This window comes from Petaurus breviceps, unplaced genomic scaffold, assembly GCF_028583685.1.
Source record: "Petaurus breviceps papuanus isolate PSGF00001 unplaced genomic scaffold, PetGlider_PUasm1.0 391, whole genome shotgun sequence".
Lineage (NCBI taxonomy): Eukaryota > Metazoa > Chordata > Mammalia > Diprotodontia > Petauridae > Petaurus > Petaurus breviceps.
The window spans coordinates 6,623-23,097 of record NW_027186310.1 but is presented as its reverse complement, the minus strand read 5'-3'; the positions used below and the strand labels follow the sequence as shown (position 1 = coordinate 23,097).

The window sequence follows — 16,475 nt, the reverse complement described above, 5'->3', positions numbered from 1 at the left end:
GGTGGGGGGAAATAACACTGGCTGTGGTGAGGAGGGAGGGGCCAGATTGCGTGAGCTGGGCAGTGATGAGGCAAACACTCCCGTCTCTGTCCCGAGAGCCTCCATGCCACAAACAGACATCAGGATGGGCCACACCAAGTCATGAGCTGGCTACCAAGAACCCTAAACTCGACTGGACTAGTCAGGCAACTGCAATGTCCAAGAAAGCGGAGCCAGCCCAAGAGGGAACAGTGACCTCAGACTTGGAAGATGTGCTTGCTCAGAGCCAGCTGGCCTGGCTCGGCCCACCCCAGTGCGCCCCTTTGCTCAGGCAGGCACAGGCTGGGGGGCGGGCTTCCTGTCAGCTGAGCCCACTAAAAAGAGAATAACAATAGAATAAGAATTTTTTTTTCAGTTTTTGAAGGCGCCCCCCCCCTCCTCTGCTTAAAAAAGTAGAACAGCTGACCTCCATAGTCCCCCTCCTCAGTTCAGAGACTCAACTCCAGGTGGAAGGAACCTCGGTAGCCAGTGCATGCCTCAAGGAACCCCACTAGTCTGTGCACAAGGGGTCATCCTGCCTTGGCTCAAAGACCTCCCATGAGGGAGCCGCTACCACCACCCATCACTCCAAGTTCTCCTCCTGGCTCTGCTTGAAGACTCCTGCTGTCCTCACTCCCCATCAGACTTAACAGTTTCCAAGTCCAGTCGATAGATGGCCCTCTTAAGCTGTGGCCCGCAGAGCTTGAACACAAGTCTCCAGATGGGGTCTGAGGAGGATCCAAATCCTCTCCAGGGACAAGCCCAGAAGCGACATTTCTTAACGGACTCCACGACAGCGTCTTGGGCCGTCTCCCCACTCTGAGACTCACTGGTTTTGTCATCCACAAAAACTCTTTTTCAGACAAACGTGGCCAGGTGGGCCTCCCCTGTCTTACTTGGGAAGATGAGTTTGGAACCCCTTAATACGGACCCCCTATTGAATTTCATCTTTTCCTTGTAGTGCTTTTGTTAGTATAACAGAAGCTCTTACTGGGTTAAGTATTTAAACATGTTAGGATCCCAACCCGCTCAACCATTGGGCTGGCATGAGCAATGCCGACTTGGAGGCAGGCATGGATCCCTGGGGCCCTTCACTAGAGACCTGCTGGTGCTCTGTCATTAGTAATGGCAATAATAAATATTAATTAATAATAATTAATGTCATTAATAATAATAACATTAAAATTAATAATGGACTGACTGAGTCCAGCCACTGAACCCAGAATTGATTTAACCACCTCATCCCCTAGTCTGCATCTCTGTCTCTCTCGGAAGCATGGCGTAAGCTACTATACTCGATGCTGCATTTGTCTAAAGTCTATGCAAGCTGTAGTTATCCTGTCAGAAAGGAAAATGAACATTCAGGCATGGCCTGTTCTGGGTTCTTTGTAAAACACACAAACAGAAGCAAGCATTTATGAGCACCTACTGTATGCCAGGCATGGTGCTAAGTGCTTTGCAAACATCTCGTTCGGTCTTCTCATCAACCTTGGGAACTAGGTGCTATCATCACCTGCATTTTACAGATCGGGAAATAGAGGCACAGAGGAGAGGGAGGGAAAGGGCATTCACATAGGACCTGCCACGTGCTCCGCCTTGTGCTAAATGCTTTGCAGATGTCTATTTAATCCTCACAGCAGCCCGAGGACGGAGGCACTATAGCCCAGTTGAGTACACTGGGCTAAGTGACTCGCACAGGTTACAGACACTAGTGAGGTTAGATGTGAACTCGGGTCTTCCTGACTCCAGGCCTAGCTGCCTCTGTCTTTTCTAGAAGTTTCTCGTCCGTCTGTGTAATTCCCAAGTGTTAACAGGCCAAGACAGCTGGTTCGTTGGCCTACAATTCGAAGGCTGTTCTTCCCCAATCATACTTGCCCTTTGTTGGCCGTGTGATGCCATGCTCCAGTCTTTCAGCTAGTACTGACCCCAGGTCAGCAGCCACAGCTGAAGTCATACATTCCTCCCAGCCTGTGACCTGGCCTCCTCCAGGGCAGCTGGCCACGTGCTCATGTTGGGGCTCAGCTGGCTCTCAGCCATTTGGGGTCCTATTTCCTTGGCGGCCCTGTGCTCTGAGCCAGCCGAGCAGCAGCCGTCCCTTCTCTTTTCTGTTCTCCCCTTTCTGAGTTTGAGGACTCCTGAGGACATCTTGAAAAGAGACTTTATATTAATATTTTAAATTTTTTAGTTTGATTAGAGAGAATCATCCCTTATAAAGCAAATAATAATAATAATAATAATGATAATAATGAGAAAACCTTTCAGTAAAATCATTCAACGCAGCCAAAAACCAAAACCCACTGACAGGTGTACGGTGTCAATATTTGCAGACTCTCACCTCTTAAAAGGAGTGGGAAAGGCACTTTCTGCTAGCTCAGCTCTGGAGACGCGTGTTCTTTATAATCTTGCCACATGCAGATGCCGTGGTTTGCTTTATTTGTTTCTCAGTAGCTGCTATATGCAGTCTTCCTGGTTCTGCTCACTTCACTTTGCATCAGTTCATAATTACATTTGTCACCTCTTACAGCACCGTAATTTTCCATTACATTCATGTACCACAATCTGTTTAGCTATTTTACAATCTGGCCATTGGTACTTGTTTTCAGTTCTAACAAAAAACTGCTATGAATATTTTCAGTGTATTTGGAGCCTTTATTTTTATCAATAACCTACTTGGGATTTGTGCCTAGCAGTGGAATCTCTGAGCTGAAGGTTATGGGCCGATTTTGCCACGTTATTTGCATAATTCCTCATTGCTTTCCAAAATGGTTGTACCCATTGACAGCTCCACCAGCAAAGCATCCATGTTCTTGCCTTTCCATAACCCCTCCAGCATTGACCCTTCTCATCTTCTGTCCCAACACTATTTATAGGATTATGCCCCCTTAACCATCTGTTTTGCGTGTCATGTGTTGGCATGCCCCCTTGGCATCCACACTGTTCTCTTCTTTCCTTTTCATCAGAATTGTTTTCTTGGGCCTTTCAGAATTAGAATCTTGAGAGTCTGGACTGACTTTCCCTGTAGAATTCTGATGCATCTTTCTTCTCGACCTTTGATGTTTTCTCCTCAACCTGGGGTATGTATTAGATCATGCCTAGTTTTCCTCCCCTCAATCACAGTTCTAGGAGGGACTGGTCCTTCCCCTCCAAAGCTTTCATGATTTCTGCACCAGCTTTCACTTCTTCCTTGTGAGACTCAAATCTGGAATACAGTTTCCCCTTGCTGGTTCCTACACCATTTAAAAAATGGAACTGTGAAGGGGCAGCCAGGTGGCACAGCGAGTAAGAGCGCCAGCCCTAGAGTCGGGAGATCTGGGGTTGGTTCTGGCCTCAGATACTTGGCACCCACACAAAATAAGTGGCCGTGTAACCTTGAGCAAGTTACTTAACCCCAATTGCTTTAAAAAAAAAAAAAAAGGAACTTGCACTAGCTCTGAGACCTTGGACAAGTCACTGCACCTGTCTGCCTCAGTTTCCCCGTCTGTAAAAGTGGGGTCATAATATCATCCAGCCTCCTAGGATTGTTGTGAAAGAGCCAGCAAGATAAAATTTGTACATCTCTGCCACCCTTAAAGCGCTAGGTAAACACTATTACTGCCTCCCTGGCCAAACAGGAATTCCTCTTTGGAATTCAAGGCCTCCCACCTGCTCCCCTGGTTTATTACACGCTTGTCCCCTTTGTCTCCTCTATGCTGCAGCCACACTGGTCTCTTGCTGTTCTCCCATTACCTGATGCTGTGTCCAGTCTGTCCTTGTGCACAGACTAACCCCGGGCATCCCCTTCTCCCCACCACCTCTTAAAGTTCTTGGCTTCCTCCAAAGCTCAACCCAAGGATTGTGTTCTACTGGAGAATTTTTCTTCCTGCTTCCCCCATTGTCTCGTACCTATGCATGTCTTTTGCATGTACCTGCAACTGATGGAACACAAATTCCTTGAGGGCAAGACTTGGTGCCCTAGTCCCTTGCACTGTGTCTGGCATACAGTAGGTGCTGTGTGGCATTTGCTGCCAGTACCTGAGGACGTAGTTCACCTTGGCCTCATACCAGCTCCCTTACGCACTGCTTGGAGGAAGAGATGAAAGGTCCAAGGCCTAGAGACTCCAGAGGAGGCCCACAACCTCATGTGGGTACTCAGGAGAGAACTGAGGATCATGGACATCATGAAAATGAAATGGTTCCTCTTTCTATCAAGAGGACAAGACCGGCTACCAACGCGAGTCATTTCTGAACCTGCCATCAGAACACCAACTTGTTGGACAAAAGGTCAAAGTCAGAATCAAATGGGAACCCACAGGATGCCAGTGGGCCGCTTTAAACAAGCTCTCGGCGCTGAAAAGTGGGGAATGGATGCAGTGCGGGGGGGCACAGTCTCTGGCCATCTCCTGAGGAGCTTAATGGACGTTGGGCAGTTACCACAACAAAGTCCAAGCCTGGGAGCCCGTTAGCCATCAGACATCCAGCCTCCGTGCCAAGCACACAGGTTAGGGGAGAGCCCCACTCATCTGGAGCATGAACTGGACAGGTCTTAACGGAAGGGGACGATGGACTGACAGGAGTGGTGCTGCCTCACTGTGGAGGACCTGGTACAAGGAAGGACGTGGTGAGGGCTCCACTAAACTGAGTCATTCTGGATAAACCAGAAGACAAGGGATGGAAGATGGAAACACCTTTAAAGATTTTCAAAAATATTTTTTTCACCAGGGATGGTGGAGCCACCACATGGGGCCTCATCATAGCCCAAGATAAGGGGTACATGAAGGTGTAAAAATAGTGCCAACAGCGACGATGCTGAGAGGGGCTGGGCAAGACCCCAGTCCCAGATGAAGGCTGTGCTGGGGGAGGCACAACTTTCAGGGCATGGGGACAGCACTAACGATCTGGTGGGAGAAGCGGGGATCCTACTGCTGAGAAAGTTTTCTTACTGTCCCCAGCACGTGGGTGTCTCCCTCCTGCTTCAATCTCATCTTTTCCTCCTGGGCTAGCTCCCCAGTCTGCAGTTAACTCCCGCCTCCACCACCCTCTTTGCCAGCCAGTTGCAGTTCTGCCCACCCTTCGAGGCTCAGCTCACTTCCTCCCCGCCTGCTCCCTCACAGGTAGGGGAGCATTGTTCTAAATCCAATCAGCCTGCGCAGCCTGAGGCACATTTTGGTTCCAGATTTATCAGGGGTCTGTGCCCCTAACCTCTGGGTTTGAAGGCCTCTGGGCCAGGGGCCAGGTTCCTTATTTTCCCCACTTTCTACCGTAGTCATTCAAGGCCAGCACACACAGCTAGTGCAGTGAACCGGTAGGACCCGAGTTCAAACCCAGCCCCAGACCCTTACTGGCTGCGCCCACCCTGGGCAAGTCCCTCCTCTGTTCAGTGTGCTCCCAGGGTTGTTGAGAGGATCCAACGAGATGACTTCTGCAGTGTTCTGCAAGCCCCCGAGCGCCCTCTGAATGCCAGCGGCGACAACTCCCATTTCTGTGCCGTGCTGGGGTCTGCAGCTCCTTCCTCCCAGAGGATCTTGGGTTCTCATCACCCTGGGAACTTGGCCACACTGCCCTTCTCAGGGAGGGTGCCTTCGGGATGTGCCTTTGCTGAAGGGCAGCGGAGGGGAGTCAGCAAATGATCGCTGGGCTTTGTCCTCTGACCTGTCTCCCCGCCCCCAAGTTTGAGGAGGAAACTGAGGCCAGAGTTGGACACTTCTCTACGTTGGGGGTCTTCGCGTACACCTCTCCACCCCCACCCCGTGTGAGAACAAGAAACCTCTGCTTAACCAACGCTGCGGCCCCAGAGAACCTGGTGGCAAGGGCTCTTGGAGCTCAGGTCCTGCTGAGATGGTCAGGGATAGGGGGCCTCACCACTTCAGGAGCCAAGGCCCGAGCTGGAGGAGACCTGACCTATCACGCTGAACCAAAGCCCAAGGGGACCAAGCTGCCTGGTCAGCCCCTCGTGGTGGACGGCAGGGCCCAGATGCAAATCCTGCTCTCCCCCTTGGCCTTTGGAAGCTTTGGGCTTGCAGGAAAGATCGTGAGGAAGCACCGCGGGGCCGCTGTGGGGACCACAAGCTGTCATCCCCGGAGAGGCCAATTCTGGGAATCCCAACGCCAAGTTGTTGCAGGGCCTACTGTGCCTACATCCCCAACATCACTACTGCCTGCTGGCCTGGCCCACCTCTCCAAAGCTTTTGGCTTTTAGCCCCCAGTCCTGGTCCTGGCCGGGAGCAGACCCTCCCCTTGCACTTCTCCAACTCCAGTCCACGCAGTCCATGAACCAGGGCAGATGTCAGAACCCGCTAGAGCCCTGAAGACAATCCCCAGCAGGGCCAGAGTGGCCATGGCTCATCACTGACCGCTTCCAAGGGCAGATCAGAACAGGATTCCCCCATGCCCCACCCTGGAGGGTCTCACCAGGCCTTCAATGCCCTCCTGTCCGGCTGGGTCCTTTCAGGGAATTCCCCCAGATCTGGGTCAGCCCTGGGAGAGCTTGCCCCTACAATGCTCCGCCCTCTAGGGTCAAGGAGTTCAGTCCTGTAGATGGCTGGATGCCCGCCCCAGGCCCTGCCCAGGAGTCACCAGAGGTCTGCAGCAGGAGAGTCCACTGCGGAGGCCCAGGCCCCGTGTCCTCCAGTCCTCTGGTTCTTCCTTTGGGCTCCTCTACTCCCACAGCTCTGACCCTTGTCCAGTCCTCCCCAGGAGGGCCCTGCCTGCCCCCAGCTCCTCCACTACACCTGTTTTCTTGGGGATATTTACACCAAAGCGTCAAACAGGAAGTCGGAGAGACTCCCAGGTCTGGCTTACCCTCCCCCACTGACCAGAAGCCACAAAACCCTCTGTGCACATCAAGTAAGAAAACTCATTTATTCTGGACTTTGGCATGGTACAGGTCCCAGCTCAATCTGGCTGCTGAAGTCACGCTCAGCAAGGTCACCCGTGGTAAGGACAGAACCAGGCCCTGAGCCTGGGCTCCCCAGGACCGCTGGCAGGCCTGCTCGGGCCAAGGGTCACAGGAAGGGAAGCCTTCTTGCCTGGCAGTAGAGCCCCAGACCCCGCCGGAGGTTCGGCATTATTCTGAAAAGGTTTTATTGCAGATACATGGGCAGGCCCTGCCCGGGGAGAGGCAAAGAGGCCTGTGCCCACGCAGCACCGCCCTGGGGTTCAGCTGGGGTCTACGCAAAGGAGGGGCCGGCACTCTGAGCACCACATCCCTCACGAGGGCCTGAGTAGTCTCTCCAAAAGCACTAGCTTGGTCTTCAAATGCAGGTCGAAGGGAGGTAGTTTGGTGAGGTTCAGCTTGACGCCCGTGGTGCCCGCGATGTTGGCCAGCACACGGTGGGTGTTCTGGTAGTGGGACAGCTGCACGGGGTCCATCTCCAGGAGCAGGTGTGTGTAGGACATCATGGGCCCCGCCCCGGGCTGCAGACCTTCCCTCTTGTCGTACCTGGGAGAGTGGAGGAGGAGAGCCTGGGATGACCTGCCCCACATGGTGCTACCTGCTTGCCCGCCAGCCAGAGGGGGAAGACGGCTTCCAGGCCTCCCCGGCGACCATAAGACTACTCAAGCAGCCATAAATCAGTCATAAAATAGAACCTTCCCACATGAACAGAGACCATGTTCTAGAGCACAGCCCGGGCCTGGGTTCAAATCCCAGCTCTGCCTTTGACTGTGGCCTCTGCACCTGACCCCAAGACGGCCAGCGCCATACATACTTCCAGTCGTCGTTGACCTCTAAGAATCGAGAGACGCCCGTCTGTGCAGCGGCCACGTCGATATGGAGCGCCACATCTAGGAAGAAGCGGGAGGGCCGGTGGGCAAGGACTGTCTCCAAGAGCGCCTTGTGGCCAGCCGCGCCCTGACGCCACGGGGTCCTATCCAGACAAGAAGCCACGTACCTGCTTTGGGGGGCACCAGCTCATGGAGCTTTTGTATGGCCACCCCTCCGGGGTAGTTAAAGTGGGAGACGTACAGCGACGCGGCCGAGTACGCGGCATTTACCAGGAGGTGTGCAGCCACCAGGAGGGCGCCAAGTTTGTACAGCCAGGACTTCCTGTAATTATTTAACCTGGGGGAATGGCAGCAATCAGGCTTGTACTGACCGTGCAGCAGGGCCCACCAGCTCCCAGGGCCCCATGCCCAGACCCAGCTTCACTCACACGCGAGAGCAGCCTTTGGCGGCCACAACGTTGAGGACTGGGAAGGTGTAGATGATGAAGCGCAGCTCCTTGTGTGGGAGGAAGGAGTAGAGGAAGATGAAGCCCACGGCGGGCAGGAGCAGCAGCCGGGCCCTGCGATCCCACAAGCCCAGGGGAACAAAGAGGATGCTGCAGCCCAGAGCCCGGGGCAGGGCCGAGTAGAAGTACCAGAGGAAGGGCGAGGTCTGTGCGGGAGCAGCAGTCAAGGAGAGAGGGCGCGTAGCATGAGGTGGGGCTCCTGCCAGTGGTTCAGCGGGGGACCCCGGCCCCACCCCCCAGGGGGCAGGTGCCCAGACACTGCTGCCCCTCTAACGGGGAGCTTCTCTTCCCCCAGTCTAATCCGGCTCTTTGGGGCCCCAGGCAGGACAGCTGTGTCACCAGCAGACTCTGTTCACGTGAGTCCACGTCTCCAGGGGCCTGAAGGACCAGGCCATGGCCTCAGAGCCTGGGGAGACTGGCTGCGACAAGTTCCTGGGATGGGGAGCTGCCACCTGTGGTACTCTCCGGTGGCCCCGAGGCCTTCCTGACCCCCCAGGCTGAAAGGATACACCCCAGTCTGAACTTTTATTCAGAATCGTATTGTACCAAAGCACTTGGCCCTCTGGCCACAGAACATGGCGCCAGAACACAGAATCCACAGCGACCGTCAGTCCTAGGAAAGGAGAGAGCGCTGGCCTTCAGCTAGGAGATGAGCTGCGGCCTCCGGGAACCCCCAGGCATGCAAGCCCGTCACGCACTTACACCGCCTACAACGGCGCAAGATAGCAGAACCCCAGGTCGAAGGCTCATACTCCACTCAGGGATGTCACATGCATGCAGACCAACTGAGTTAACTTGGGGAGAAAGCTGGCCTGGAAGCAGTGAAGGCAGGGAAAACCCCTGGGGAAAGGTGGGGCCTGAGATGGGCCACATTGGAGGGGAGACACCGCTGGGGATACCTGGGCATGGGGAGGCAGCCCCCCAAGGCTCATGAGCAGGGGCCACCCCCAAGGGCTCAAGCAGGAGGAGGTGACCACAATGCCTCCGTGGAGGCCGGCGGGTGGATGAGCGCCATTCCCAGACTTAATAAGACCTGGCCACTGGATGCCTTTGAGGCCAGTGTCTGGAGGGGTCTCAGGCCCTCTGTCTTTTCACTATGTGATGTGTGTGGACACAGAAAAGACGACTAAGAGGCTGGGCCTCTATCTGGGCGACTCAAAGTACCCCCACCAAACCCCTGGCGGGAGGGCCAGCCCCAGGCATGCACACTGAGCGATGGGGGGGCACTCACCCAGGCAGACGATACCGGCGGGAATGGCATGACACAGCACCTTCAGGAGCGTGACCTTTCTACTTAACAAGGTCAGCAGCAGCATGAGGCCGAGGAATATGCACAGTTCGGACCTGAAGACGATGATGGCGAGCGCCGAGAGCCAGATGAAGCTCACGCGCTTCTGCTGCATCCAGGCAGTCAAGGCGAACAGCACTGCGGAGATGGGATGGCAGATGGGCTGCTGGCGGCACTCGAGGCCTCTGCCCTGGGGCCCAGGAACAGACCCACGAAACAGTGCCAGCAGGGCCAGAGCTGGGGCTCCCACCCGTGCACCACCGTACCTATGGGCAGCGCAAACACATTGGGCAGCGTCCGCGTGCAGTAGAACATCAGGTGGAACTGGGAGGTGGTGATGAGGCAGAAGGCGGTGGCCACGGTGGCTCCCAGCTGCCTGCGCACTTCCTTCTGCAGCTTCCAGAGTCCCCAGATGACGCTGAGCCCCAGGACACCTCGCACTGAAGGGGAGGGGAGAAAAAAGACGGTCTGTGTCACCAGCTGGTCAGGCTGTGTCTACACGGCCAGAAGCAGAGGAGAACCAGGCCTCGAGACCCACAGGGGCCAGCATCCCAAACAGCAAACTGACCTCATCCTCTACATGGTCAGGTCCAACTCTCGGCGAGTGACCCGCCCGTAGCACTTGGCCTCTGGGGAAAGGTGTGTGGCTGACACGCCAAAGGAAGGTGGCGGAGCTGGCTGCCACACCAGGCTTCTCTCGGGCTCCCTACCCAGCACCGCGTCCACAAGAAAACAGATCCCCTTAACCCTTGTCCATATGGACAGCTCCTGGCCAGGCCCGGGAGGGTGGGCACTTGCCCAGGAAGGCGCGAGGGGGAGGTCAGACAGCAGGACAACTTGTCCTCTGTTGGCCAGACCCAGCTTCCCGAAACACAGCTGCAGGTGGCACAGGAAAGGTGTGATGGTGTGAAACTCAGGGGAGTGTGGTGGGGTAAGGACCCCGAAGGTGGCCAATGCGGTGTCTGCACTCGCTGGGGGAGGCCCAAGGTTATGAGCTGGGCACTGCCCCAGGCACCCTCTTCCCCAAATAAGCCGAGCCGCTTGATCTCCCTGGGGACAGCTCTCACACCCACCCACTGCCCGGTGCCTTTTGTTCAGACTTCTCCATCCACCACTGGACCAGCCTGACCATCTCTCTGCCACCCATGCTTTCTCCCAGGCCTCCTGAGAAGGGCCATTTTGGCCGCTGCTCTGGCTCCCCCACTGGGAGAGTCTCTCCACGCCCACACTTGCTTCCTCCTAACAACAGCCACAAGGGGGCAGCTAGGTGGCGCAGTGAGTAAGGCACCGGCCCTGGAGTCAGGAGGACCCGAGTTCAGTTCTGGCCTCAGACACTTAACACATAAAAAAAAACGCTAGCCATGTAACCTTGGGCAAGTTACTTAACCTCAATTGCCCTCCAAAAGGCAAAATAAATCAATTAATTAATAAATAAACAGCCACAAGCCGGCCTGTTCTGGCCACCATGCAGGCAATATTTTACACCCACAGCCCCCCACCTCTGTGATAAAAGGTGGCTGCAGCTGTGCTTTCTCGGGATTCCTGGTCCAACCTTTGACCCGTACAATCAACCTTATCCTCCCCAAGTAATTCGTTCTAATACACCACATGCTCTTCCTTGACCCAGGAATAGACCCGGTGCCTGGTGTCCGCGTTGCCTTTCAGGAGATCAGGCTCTGAGCTGGGCAGCAGCTCCGAGGCCATCTAAGCCCAGCTGCGTGATGCCTTGACCCTCACCCTAATCTGTACCTGCCCAAATCCTACCCAGCACCACCTCCTCCAGGAAGCCTTCCTTCCAGGTGTTTCTCACCTGGTTTAGACCTCCCAGGACCTTTTCGTTGGCTCCCTTACTCTGTGGCCATGAGCCTACGATGCACTCCTCAAGCTGGGGGTCTGCACTCCACCAGGCAGGTGCCAGGCCAGTGCCCCCCAGGACACCTAAGAATCTGGGCTACATCAAGACACTAGCTCTTCAAATCTCACCTCAGGCCACAACAGCGTGAACGACCCTTGTGGAAGGAGCTGGACAAGCCCCAACCGGCTGTCCACACTGGTCACCCGGGAGAATGGCTCATGGCACCCACTTACTGAGTCTAAATGAAGCTTTGGACACGGGCCGTGCGGAGGAGAGCTGCCTCACCACAGTGCTTTGTTGTGCTGGTCATGCTTTGTCCTTCCTTCTCGAGGAGGACTGTGACCTCAGGGAGGTGAGGTCACAACATGCCAGGGCTGTGCAGGGTCACCAGCTTCACTTTAACACCCAGAGCCATCTGGGTCCAGATCAGGACCACTGGGGATGCCTCTGACAAACCTGAGACCTGGCAAAGACCTCAGTCTGAAAAGGCCAAGGTTCCCCCCACTGTACCCGGGGCCAACCCCCATTCAATGATTAAGGCTAGGTAAGAAATGAGGCAGAGAAGGAATAGATTTGGGAATGGAAGATCCTCAGGGTTTCTGGTCAAAACATAAACAATTACTATGCACATTCTGAGCCCTCAGTCTAAACAATGACCAGGTGAGGGGCGGCCAGGTAGCACAGCGAGTAAGAGCACCGGCTCCAGAGTCGGGATGACCTGGGATCGAATCCTGGCTCAGACACTCAGCACCCACTCAGAAACACCTGGCCGTGTAACCCTGAGCAAGTTACTTAACCCCGATTGCTGTAAAAAAAAAAAAAAAAGACAACAAAAACAATGACCAGGTGAGGCTTGGGCTGGGAGCTAGAGTCCAGCTCTTAATGCCTTAAGGGCCGATCCCTCTGGTTCTTTCTCATCCAATGTTTTAGGCTGCAGCAGTGCCTGGAAGCCTGGCCCATCGCAACATCAGAGGCAAAGTCCCCACACTGACTGTGAAGCTACACTCCCACCCAGGCTCACAGTCCTAGCCCTGACGTGCCAGGTACATCCCTACTGCTTGCCAAGCCTTGACCTCCTGAGAGGTAAGATGAAGGGGCTGCACTAATGGGGGTTCTTCAAGGTCCTGACACTGTGACTGCGTCTGCAATAGAAGCAGGTGAGAATGGCAAAGAGCCTGGGCTACAGGTGGGTAAAAAGGAGAAGCCGGCCCAGCGCAGACCCCAACTCGGCAATCACAGCCACTCTGAGGCTGTGGGGAGTCTACCTGTTGGGGGGCCCCTGGGAGGTCGGCTGCCAGTCTACAGGTGCCACACAGAGTGTATTAAATGCAAATAGTCCTCATGTGAATGCAGCAACATTTCTAGGAGGCAGAAGCCAGGAATCTCAAATTGTGAAGAAGCCCAGTCTTATGCTGCTATCTGAAGTGTCCTTGTAGGGCTGCTTGGGGGTGCCCACCTGGGACAAAGAAGGGCTGGGGGGAGCCCACAGCGCAGACAAGCCCAATCTACAAAGAAGACCTCTTTATATCAGGGCTTCATTGCACCTAGCAAGACTTCACTCCAACGAGAATGTCCGACTGTGAGGAGGGAGACCTTCAAAGAAGGTCCCTCACTTTATAGGGGAAGGGTCCTAAATGATTCTGGGGGTCACTAGGCCCAAGGGGCTTCCTTCCGTTTCTTCAGACGTGGCCCATCAGGTAGGGATGGACCAGACTCTCACTGAGGCTGTCTGAGAGGTCTCTCCACTAACACTCACTTTAAATCGTTCAATTAGGCAGAAGCTGCCTCATCAGCCAGCCAAGGGACCTCTGGTCAAAAGGTAAACAGAGGCAGAGAACCAAGGAAGGTGAAGCCTGGGTCCAAGTCAGTAATCAAGGAGACCATGAGAATTTAAGACTTTTCTTTGGTTTGGGCTTGCTGGTCTACCTGCTACAAAGGGTGGTGTCCCAGGCCTAGCTCTGTCCCCAGCCCACTCAGCAGTGAAAAACACTGTGAGCAGAGCCCTGCGCGCCCTCTCTCTGGCTCAGCGCTCCACCTGAAAAGGCCTCCCCTGGCCCTGCCAGCTAGTCAGGAGTGCCCTTGGAGCCTGCAAATCACCACTTACAGGGCAGACAAGCAGCGGGGCTGGCTCCTGACTGGCCATTTGTCACAAGGGCGGGGGTCAGATTCCAAGAGAAGAGAGTTTCTGGTGGTGGGAGGATAGTTCCTCCTGCACCTTTCAAGGCTCCTTACCTATCAGCTGAGAATAAAATTTGGACATTTCCAACATGGACAGCACATAGATCGCAGGGCTGGAAAAAGTTGCGATTAAGATTGGCCCAAGAAACGTTCTTGGGACGACGCCAGGAAACTCGTGATGATCGTACTACAAAGAAAGGGGTACACGGTTAGCAAGCGGGGCATTTGCACGCAGTGCCATTGCAGGGGGAGACTCCCCAGGCGTCCGGAGGGCTCCCTCCTCCCCAGCGGCCCACTCGCCTTGTCCAGGTCCCAGCGGTGGTAGAGGAGGTCATGGATGGCCTGAAGGTTGAAGCTCTCCTCCACCTTGGCATAAGGACAAGCGGCAAGGTGGACGAAGGCCACGGCGATGAACAGGAGGAGCAGGAGGGGCTGCCGCTTGGCTTGTCTCTTCGCGGCCATGCTGGCATGGGCGGAGGTGGCCCTGTCTGGAAGCCTGGGCCAGCTAGCAGTGCTAGCCTGGCTCTGCTCCTCTAGGCTTGGGCAGGGAGGAGAGACAAGGACCTGTTCTGGGAAAACACCAAAGGAAAAATGCTGAAAACCATGTTGCAGCGTGAACTCCCTTATCCTGGCTGCTGACCTGACACTGTTCTCCTGTCTGATCCACACATCTGTCATCCCAAGGACAGAAACTTCAACCTCAAAACCTGAGATTTAGGCCTCTGAGCAAACAGAACACAAAAATCAATAAAGAAAATCCCAGGCCCACAGCACATCTTGAACACCATTCAGAACACCAACAGAACGCTCACTCCTTGGCTGTCACTGGCCCACAGTCCAATGCGGACACTTCACATGAGAAGCCAGAGGTCTCACCTAAGGTGACAAGGACAGTGTGAGGGCCATGCAGGGAACAGCTGCAGCACTTGAGCTCGCGCCCAAATGGCCAGTGGCTCCATGTCCACAGCCACATACACCTGTCTAGATCCCAGAAGTGACACAGGCACAGGATGGGCAGAGGGCAAGGACTCACCGATGCCCTCAGTGGCCTGTGATTAAGACCAGCTCCTTCCCCTCTCTGTTCTTGTCATCAGACAGGTCAGCAGAAACAGGAACGGGCCAGGGCTCCCCTTGGTCTCCTCCAGAATCCTGCTCTTTGGGAGGAAAGCATCCTGTGAGCACTTCCCCTCTTCCCTGGCCAGCTCTATTCACCTGCCCTCCTCCCCATCCCCGCCAGGGCCTGGTATCCCACCCTAAGAGCAAACACAACCAGCAGAGTCCAAAGAAAGTTCTATCTCCCTGACCACAAGTGCCACAGGGCTCCCAGGGACCAGATACGCAGTCTCATGCCTCCAGAGAAGGGCAGCAGGACCAGAGCCTGCCCATCCAACAGCCTCCATGAGCTGGTGGCCTTGGTCAGAAGGGGGTGAAAAACTCCCTCTCTCCAGCAGTGTCTCAGGGGATATTCCACGTTGGCCACTTCTGTCCTGCCCCTTATTGCCCCCCAAATAAAAATCTGCCCAGCCCTGCTGCTCACGAAGAGAACCTTTCATTTGTGAACTGGGGTCACAGGACACAGAGAACTTGACTTAAAGCCAATCGAGAAGACCCACACCTAGGAATAGCCACACGCTGCTGCAACTAGGGAGGGCTATTTAATGTGGCTCCACAGAAAGGGGGTCTTGCTGGACAGATGGTGGCACTTTGAACATTCCTGTCATTGCTGGGATTACAAACAGCTGAAAATAACTTTAGAGAAATAAGGCTGGGGATCGGAGGGATTTTTTTGGCTTATTCTCTCTTGGTTTATTCACAGAATAAAGAGCTGCTTCTAAACTCAAGGACCGTTTCAGTATGAGGTGAGGGGAAAAATCAAGTGCGCATTTCTAAATGGCAAACACCATCTTAAGAATCACACAGCAAAGTGATAATGACTGACTCGAGAATCTGTTCAGTTATTTTCCCCCAAATGGAAAGAAAGTCTTCAGTATCTGAAGCCGATGAGACTCAAATACCGGAGGGCAGTGAGCATCATCACTATCTTGAAAGGGTTTTCTTGGGGATGAGGTGGTGACAGGGGAGACAACAGAAAACAGAGTGCCAGCACAGGGAAATGTGAGCTCAGCACCGAGATCTACTCTTGTTAAAAGCCTGGAGGCACAACGAAGATGGGCCATGCCATCTTAGCCTCACCTTGTGATCAAGAATGTTAAAATAACAAAACTCACACTGACACAATTCCCTTCCTGACTGCTCCAAGAGGTTGCCAGTGCAAATATTATTAGCTCCATTTTTACAGATGGGGGAGGGGGAGGGATGGAAACTCAGAAAGGTCAAGTGACTTGCCCCTGGTCACAGAGCTAGTAAAGAATGGAGCCAGGACTTGGATCCAAGTCTTCCAGCTCTGAGCTGAATATTCTTTTCACTATGCCAAGCCACAAGAAAGTGGGAAGGAAAAGCCATTCCAGCTTGTCATGAACATGGCTAAAGTCTTCCCTAGACAAGTTAAATCCTTCCAAATGGCTGGGTTAGGGACCAAGAATGAAGGAATGCGACCACAAAATGTGGAGGCAATCTTTGGAAAACTATGGCAAGCAGGAAGAGAACCAGGCGATGGAATGTCAAGGAAGCTCCAACCATTAAAAAGGTAGGTCCTGGTTACTACAGATTATAAGCATGCAAGCCTTCTCCGCTGCAATTCTGGATGAATCATTAAATACGGAGTGTTTGAAAAATTAAGGAGAGAGCCCTCAGAGCTAAAATATGGCTATCCTAAGAATAAGTCATAGCAAGGTATTCTTTGGAGAGTTAGTGTATCCTATTAAAAGACTCTGGTGCCAAGGTGTGTCCATTTCATCCCCATAGCATCTCTCCTCCCTTTCCCCTCTGCAACATCTCTGTTTATTTCACCTCTTCTTTTGGCATCTCT

At 54.1% G+C, this 16,475-nt stretch overlaps 1 protein-coding gene across 7 annotated transcripts in view; it reads right to left on the bottom strand.

The window, feature by feature from the left end:
* Nucleotides 1–6,836: 6,836 nt before the first annotated feature.
* ALG12 (ALG12 alpha-1,6-mannosyltransferase) overlaps nucleotides 6,837–16,475 on the bottom strand; it is a 10,805-nt gene continuing 1,166 nt past the window's right edge. For 2 of the 7 annotated variants that reach the window (XM_069100316.1, XM_069100318.1), the window contains exons 2-11: nucleotides 14,580–14,700; nucleotides 13,847–14,115; nucleotides 13,601–13,733; nucleotides 9,780–9,953; nucleotides 9,457–9,651; nucleotides 8,735–8,838; nucleotides 8,148–8,371; nucleotides 7,887–8,056; nucleotides 7,704–7,779; nucleotides 6,837–7,435 (exon numbers count right to left, since the gene is read on the bottom strand). In XM_069100316.1, the coding sequence (XP_068956417.1) occupies nucleotides 7,204–7,435; nucleotides 7,704–7,779; nucleotides 7,887–8,056; nucleotides 8,148–8,371; nucleotides 8,735–8,838; nucleotides 9,457–9,651; nucleotides 9,780–9,953; nucleotides 13,601–13,733; nucleotides 13,847–14,008 (1,470 nt within the window). In that variant the 5' untranslated portion in view covers nucleotides 14,009–14,115; nucleotides 14,580–14,700 and the 3' untranslated portion in view covers nucleotides 6,837–7,203. The remainder of the gene's footprint in view (nucleotides 7,436–7,703; nucleotides 7,780–7,886; nucleotides 8,057–8,147; nucleotides 8,372–8,734; nucleotides 8,839–9,456; nucleotides 9,652–9,779; nucleotides 9,954–13,600; nucleotides 13,734–13,846; nucleotides 14,116–14,579; nucleotides 14,701–16,475) is intronic. The other 5 variants (XM_069100320.1, XM_069100322.1, XM_069100317.1 and 2 more) reach the window with 3 other exon arrangements.